This window comes from Pelophylax lessonae, assembly GCF_965119305.1.
Source record: "Pelophylax lessonae genome assembly, chromosome: 11".
NCBI lineage: Eukaryota > Metazoa > Chordata > Amphibia > Anura > Ranidae > Pelophylax > Pelophylax lessonae.
The window spans coordinates 49,064,061-49,072,340 of NC_138778.1; the positions used below are offsets into that span (position 1 = coordinate 49,064,061).

General features: G+C 36.7%; 1 protein-coding gene across 4 annotated transcripts in view; it reads right to left on the minus strand.

The window, feature by feature from the left end:
- The window catches only part of TOX2 (TOX high mobility group box family member 2), a 213,330-nt gene extending 205,389 nt beyond the window's left edge, over positions 1-7,941 (minus strand). For 2 of the 4 annotated variants that reach the window (XM_082273034.1, XM_082273035.1), the window contains exon 1: positions 7,634-7,941. In XM_082273034.1, the coding sequence (XP_082129160.1) occupies positions 7,634-7,732 (99 nt within the window). In that variant the 5' untranslated portion in view covers positions 7,733-7,941. Of the gene's footprint in view, positions 1-3,304; positions 3,440-7,262; positions 7,551-7,633 lie in introns of those variants that run through there. The other 2 variants (XM_082273033.1, XM_082273032.1) reach the window with 2 other exon arrangements.
- Positions 7,942-8,280: the final 339 nt, after the last annotated feature.

Consider the following 8,280-nt stretch of genomic DNA (forward strand, 5'->3'; position numbering starts at 1 on the left):
CCGATGGTCTGTAGTTTTGCCTGTATTTAAAAAAAAGGTCTAGGCAGGTAGACGGCATATTTTGTATATAATTCAGAAGCTTAATTTTAACATATTACACAATCGCAGAGCTACAGTTACAGCTCTCCTCAACCCCCAAACATTTACCAACAGATGTTACTAAGCCACAGCATATCCACATTAAACTCAGGTGACCAACTGCATGTGTTTGTTGATCAAACTCGCTAATGAACATCAATTAGCAAATGAGTCAAGCTGACATTATAATATGAGAGCGCTAACAAAAGTAGCTGTAGATACTACGGCTTAACCCCTTTTAATCCGAAAATGTGTTGGCAGGCTGGGATATTTGATATTTTCTTATTAATGGCAGAAAAGAAGCAGAACTGAGAACACTGGGTTTAATTTTTCATCTTAATCCATGAGCTGCAAACCAATTTCACTCAGTCTTATCTCTCTGACCTAGCAAAAGTGCAGAATTGAAGCAGGGACCACAGTGACACCCAGTGGTAGCATTCAGAGCTGCATTTCTAATATTAATCATCAATGATGGTGGCTGAAATGCTCACATTCTCTATTAGAATGTATTACTGATTCTGATTCCCTAATATTGCTGCCATTCTTAGAAATGTAAACAATTTCATATTCACTGTCATGAAGACACACTAGCGCTTTATATATATATATATATATATATATATATATATATATATATATATAGTTTTTTTTATATACATATTATTTGTATTTATTTGAATGTGTGTGTGTGTGTATGTATATATATATATATATATATATATATATATATATATATATATATATATATATATATATATATGTATATATGTGTATATATATATATATATATATATATGTATATATGTTTTTTTTATTTATATGTATATAATTTTTTTTTTAAATATATGTATGCATATATGTCTTTGTGTGTGCATAAATATATGCACACACACATATACAGTGTATATATATATATATATATATATATATATATGTTTATATATATGTCATTTTTTTAAATATATGTATGTATGTACATATGTGTGTGTGTATATGTGTGTGTGTAAATATATATATATATATATATATATATATATGTGTGTGTATATATACACACGTACAGTGTATATATATATATATATATATATATATATATATATATATATATATATATATATATATATATACATATGTATATAAAAATATAGTAAACATATATGCTAGTGTTTATATATATATATATATATAAACACTAGCATATATGTTTACTATATTATATATTTATATATATATATATATATATATATATATATATATATATATATATATATATGTTATACTAATATAATGCATTATAAGTAATACATACAAAACTAGTACAACATATCCCTTTCCTAATAGACTCTATAATGGCATGGTATTTACATAATGTATTTGATGTCTACGCTTTATAACTTCCACAGATTTTTAAGCCTATACCGTGTTAGTACTGTAAATGCTTAAATTAAGCAACAGTCTCCCAGTTCTCCCAGCTCACAATAAATAAATAGATGGAAGGAATCCACTTAAGCGCCCAGCATGCAACACTTTACACGGACAGAGTACATCCAACAAGGGGACAAGCAAGCGTGCACCTTATTTACATAGGCCTGTAATACTAGCAGGCTCCTGGCTGACTAACAATAAGGGTATGGATCTACCGGACAAATGACTGCAGTCATGTCAATAGTTTTTAAACCTCAATTAAGTGTTAAGTCATTGTCGCTGGGATCCAATACTTTGTTTTCATGGGGCATATTCAAAAACATATCACTTTATACATCATACATGAACATACATATCTACGCCCTATGCTAATACACACACACGCACATACATAAAGGTATCTATTGTACATGAGAGTTGCATACAAATTTCAATAGTATATTTTGTCAGCATTGAAGACCTAATTAAAACAAATTTTAAAGTGCTCTTTGCATACATCTATAATACATTCAAAGCATGGTATTTAACCTGTTTAATGCTGCACAGCTTCTGACTTGCACATCCACCCTCAATATAATATAAACTATTGCACATGGGCGAACCAACACTTGTTTGGCAAGGTGTCCAAGTACTCTTGGGTCACCTAAACTTTCCTTGGAAGACAAAAGCGTAAATCCAAATTTAATGAAATCCAAAGTAAATAAATATGATCCTATTATATCCAATGATCTATTTTTAGATGTGTCCAGTGACACCAAAGCCAAGGCGAAAAGTGCCTTGATGTCCCCTAATGTCCCCTAATGTCCCCCCCCCCCCCTCCATAGCCATCAACAGCTCCCTCCTCTCGCAGGCAAAGGGTTACCATCACTTATGTCCACAGCACAAACAGCAAATAGAGCTTAGAGCAGTGTAAACAGAGGTACTGCCAATTCTTGTAACTTTTGTTCTAACACAAAAGGCCCTGCGAGGATCCGTCACAAAGAAAATAACTACTGGGAAGCATGGGCGGACACAGCACCACGCATTCCACCAAAAGCGGTACCTCATTCAGCATCAATAGCTAAGAACAACATGGCATCAACCTGTGGGATGCTATTTTTCAAAGACTCGGGGGGCTGATTTACTAAGGGGAGTCATTTGCACGCTAGTCTGGGCTCCCTTCGTAGACCCGTGAGAATTTTTTTCTTTTTGCCTAGGACCTGATTGGGTCTGCGCAAGTGAGCGTAGGCTAGGGTGAACATTGTTCCTGGAGTCATTTAGCCCCCTTGATGTTGACCAACAAAAGCGAGTCAAGTGCTGCTACGCTGATTTAGGCATTGTGTCAATAAAAAAAAATAAAAAATAAAAAATAAATTACACATTTTAAAAATGCAACAAAGTACTTTATAACAGCTCTTAGTCTTAGTCCACTTTCTGAACATCTATCTATCTATCTATCTATCTATCTATCTATCTATCTATCTATCTATCTATCTATCTATCTATCTATCTATCTATCTATCTATCTATCTATCTATCTATCTATCTATCTATCTATCTATCTTTTATATATATATATATATATATATATATATATATATATATATAAATAAATAAATATAAATATATATATATATATATATATATATATATATATATATAAATATATATAATATATCTGTACTGTCTCCCTTTATCTTGCAAAGCACTGCGCAAACTGTTGTCATTATACAATCCTGTATAATAATAATAATAACAATAATAATATTATTATTATAATAATCTAGATTTAAATCTCATAAAATAAAAGCAGCATACTCACCCGCAGGAGCCTGTCTAAAATCCGAAACATGGTTAGTTAGATCAGCTCTGAATAACACCCTACGTTTTAGACTGCCTTTTGCATGTCTTACTGTGCCCAATGCAACTTTGCACTGAATCCCACCGTATGAATGATGGGTATTTTGATACATCCTGCTCTAGCACTATATAAGGCATCTCACAACACTGGTAATTTTTTTTTTTTTTTATGCATTTAATTTTAGCAATATTATTGCAAGCAAAGGGTTAACCAGAGGCCAGGGGAGGTTGAAAAAAAAAAAGAAAGCTTTAATTTTTTTATATTTATTTTTGCTGTTGGCCCGAGCAGGCAAGAGTTAAAGCCGGGCACATTTCCATACACATGGAAATGAAGGCGTGATCTTATAATCATTTATTTTTAATGGTCAGAGAGGGGAGGGTGGACAGGCAAGAAGGAATGGTTTTTGTAGCGGGATTTGGGACTGGAAAGGACAGCCTACCAAAGTGTAGCCAATAGCAGAGTCACCATGAGGAGTTGTAAGGTGTTTTGTGTTCCTTGGGACAAAGCTAAACCATGCCTGGCACTCTCAGGAACGTGTCACCTGTTCAGAGCTAACGGGCCAGTGGACCAGTCAAGGGTCCCTCACCGGTTGAGGGTTTTGGGAGATTTGTCCTTGGATTCAGGTTATGCAGAAAAAAAATGATGTTTGATATTCAAACCACCATGGTTACCCAATAGATTATTTAAATATTAATGATAACATCAAATGTACTAGAGGTTCAGAAATAGACGTAGATGATATATGGGTTCAAAAATAGATGTATAGGTTCAGGAATAGACGTATAGGTTCAGGAATAGACGTATAGGTTCAGGATTAGATGTATAGGTTCAGGAATAGACATATAGGTTCAGGATTTGCTGTATATGTTTAGGAATAGACGTATAGGTTCAGGATTAGATGTATAGGTTCAGGAAGAGATGTATAGGTTCAGGAAGAGATGTATAGGTTCAGGATTAGATGTATAGGTTAAGGAACAGACGTATAGGTTCAGGAATAGACGTATAGGTTCAGGAATAGACGTATAGGTTCAGGAAGAGATGTATAGGTTCAGGCTTAGATGTATAGGTTCAGAAATAGTGTATAGGTTCAGGAATTGATGTATAGGTTCAGGAATAGACGTATAGGTTCAGGAATTGATGTATAGGTTCAGGAATAGACGTATAGGTTCAGGAAGAGATGTATAGGTTCAGAAATAGACGCATAGGTTCAGGAATTGATGTATAGGTTCACTGATAGACGTATAGGTTCAGAAATAGACGTATAGGTTCAGAAATAGACGTATAGGTTCAGGAATAGACATATAGGTTCAGGAAGAGATGTATAGGTTCAGGATTAGACGTATAGGTTCAGGAATAGACGTATAGGTTCAGGAAGAGATGTATAGGTTCAGGATTAGACGTATAGGTTCAGGAATAGACGTATAGGTTCAGGAATTGATGTATAGGTTCAGAAATAGACGTATAGGTTCAGGAATTGATGTATAGGTTCAGAAATAGACGCATAGGTTCAGGAATTGACATATAGGTTCAGGAATTGATGTATAGGTTCAGGAATAGACTTATAGGTTCAGGAATTGATGGATAGGTTCAGAAATAGATGTATAGGTTCAGGAATAGATGTATAGGTTCAGGAATAGACGTATAGGTTCAGGAATAGACGTATAGGTTCAGGAATAGACATATAGGTTCAGGAATAGACGTATAGGTTCAGGAAGAGATGTATAGGTTCAGGAAGAGATGTATAGGTTCAGGAATAGACATATAGGTTTAGAAATAGACGTATAGGTTCAGGAATAGACGTATAGGTTCAGGAATAGACGTATAGGTTCAGGAATTGATGTATAGGTTTAGAAATAGATGTATAGGTTCAGGAATAGACGTATAGGTTCAGGAATAGACGTATAGGTTCAGGAATTGATGTATAGGTTCAGGAATAGACATAAAGGTTTAGAAATAGACGTATAGGTTCAGGAATAGACGTAGACAATATATGTTCAGAAATAGATGTATAGGTTCAGGAAAAGGCGTATAGGTTTAGGAATAGACGTAGACAATATAATAATAAAAAAAAAAATGATGTTTGATATTCAAACCACCATGGTTACCCAATAGATTATTTAAATATTAATGATAACATCAAATGTACTAGAGGTTCAGAAATAGACGTAGATGATATATGGGTTCAAAAATAGATGTATAGGTTCAGGAATAGACGTATAGGTTCAGGAATAGACGTATAGGTTCAGGATTAGATGTATAGGTTCAGGAATAGACATATAGGTTCAGGATTTGCTGTATATGTTTAGGAATAGACGTATAGGTTCAGGATTAGATGTATAGGTTCAGGAAGAGATGTATAGGTTCAGGAAGAGATGTATAGGTTCAGGATTAGATGTATAGGTTAAGGAACAGACGTATAGGTTCAGGAATAGACGTATAGGTTCAGGAATAGACGTATAGGTTCAGGAAGAGATGTATAGGTTCAGGCTTAGATGTATAGGTTCAGAAATAGTGTATAGGTTCAGGAATTGATGTATAGGTTCAGGAATAGACGTATAGGTTCAGGAATTGATGTATAGGTTCAGGAATAGACGTATAGGTTCAGGAAGAGATGTATAGGTTCAGAAATAGACGCATAGGTTCAGGAATTGATGTATAGGTTCACTGATAGACGTATAGGTTCAGAAATAGACGTATAGGTTCAGAAATAGACGTATAGGTTCAGGAATAGACATATAGGTTCAGGAAGAGATGTATAGGTTCAGGATTAGACGTATAGGTTCAGGAATAGACGTATAGGTTCAGGAAGAGATGTATAGGTTCAGGATTAGACGTATAGGTTCAGGAATAGACGTATAGGTTCAGGAATTGATGTATAGGTTCAGAAATAGACGTATAGGTTCAGGAATTGATGTATAGGTTCAGAAATAGACGCATAGGTTCAGGAATTGACATATAGGTTCAGGAATTGATGTATAGGTTCAGGAATAGACTTATAGGTTCAGGAATTGATGGATAGGTTCAGAAATAGATGTATAGGTTCAGGAATAGATGTATAGGTTCAGGAATAGACGTATAGGTTCAGGAATAGACGTATAGGTTCAGGAATAGACATATAGGTTCAGGAATAGACGTATAGGTTCAGGAAGAGATGTATAGGTTCAGGAAGAGATGTATAGGTTCAGGAATAGACATATAGGTTTAGAAATAGACGTATAGGTTCAGGAATAGACGTATAGGTTCAGGAATAGACGTATAGGTTCAGGAATTGATGTATAGGTTTAGAAATAGATGTATAGGTTCAGGAATAGACGTATAGGTTCAGGAATAGACGTATAGGTTCAGGAATTGATGTATAGGTTCAGGAATAGACATAAAGGTTTAGAAATAGACGTATAGGTTCAGGAATAGACGTAGACAATATATGTTCAGAAATAGATGTATAGGTTCAGGAAAAGGCGTATAGGTTTAGGAATAGACGTAGACAATATAGGTTAGAAATAGATGTAAAGGTTCAGGAATAGACGTATAGATGAGAAATAGAGGTAGCCTGAAACAGAACAGTAATTAGATACTTAATCTGTCCCTGGAAATATAAAAAAAATAAATAAATAAGCTAACTTTGAGTTGACGTTGGGATCAATGGAAGGACCAGCCAAGTGTTCATCCATACATCACAACTCCCAGAACTGTCAAACACAACTCCACTAGTCATCTCAACAAGCCACCCTCTTAGCCGCACCTGTCATCACCCCTATTAAGTGGCCATACGACTTTGTTTTCAGCAGGCACTGACTTAAACAAGCATGCACTTACAAACCCAACGACCCACTGTCATTCTTACTAGCAAAGTGCAATCATCTGCATTGCAAGTTCAACACTAGCACCAACAAAAAAAAGAAAGCCTAGCACTGCCAACCCATCTCCAGCAGGACAGTCAGCTCAGAAGGTGCCCTGGTCCTCTCCAGTAAAACCCCCAACGTGGAGATGGGGCACGATCCACCCGTTCTGTGGCACCCATCGTCTCCAGCACCCACCCCCCCCCAGGTCCCGGCATCAATCGTGTCGCCAACCGTCCAAAGACAACTTCTCGTTGGAGCTTGTACTGGAGAGAACTCTGCAGCATCCATTCCGCTGGCTGTCACAGCAAAGTTGCTTCTGGCAGGAACAACCCCCTCTCGCTTTTTTTTTTTTTTTTAATGCCCACTCAAGCCATCAGAACAAGCAAGTCAGGAAAGAAGCAGAGCCCATGGGCACAACAACAGCAGTGGCAGAGTATTAGCACGGTACCTTGTTGCAGTGGTAAAAGTCCAGGGGGCTGTAGCAGGTGGGGTCTGCAGATATGGTGCCCACACTGGTGGGGGCAGGAGGGTAAAACCTAACGTCCATCACACGCCGGGCATTAAAACGGCTGCTTGATTTTTTTTTTTTTTTTTTGCAAAAAAAGGTTGTTTTTTTTGTTTTTGTTTAGTTTTTTTTTAATTCTCTTCTGTGGGCTCCTGTGTGAGCTTCAGTGCCTCTTGCTGAGTATGTGTGTGTGTGTGTATGTGTGTGATAGAGGGAGGGAGCTGTGTCTATTGTTTGAAACAACAAGACAGAGAAGGAGAGAGAGAGAGAGAGAGGGAGAGGAGGGAGAGGGAAGGGGTGGTGGTGGTGGTTGGGGGGGGGGGGGTTGGGCATCATGTATTCTCCTTCTCTCAAACATCCGTTCTGTGCTCTCTCTCTCTTTCTCTCACTATTTTCAACCCCCTCTCTTTTCTCTCTCTTGTTCTTTCCCATAGCTCTCTCCCGTCTCCCTCTCTCCTTTTCCCTCCTTCCCCCCTTTCGCTCCTTAACCCTTTCCTGTCCAGGAACACAGACCCCCCCCCTCCTCCCCTCCCTTTCCCCTCCCCCAGCAGCATCTCTGCACCTTTATACATCTTGCTCAGTTCATAAAC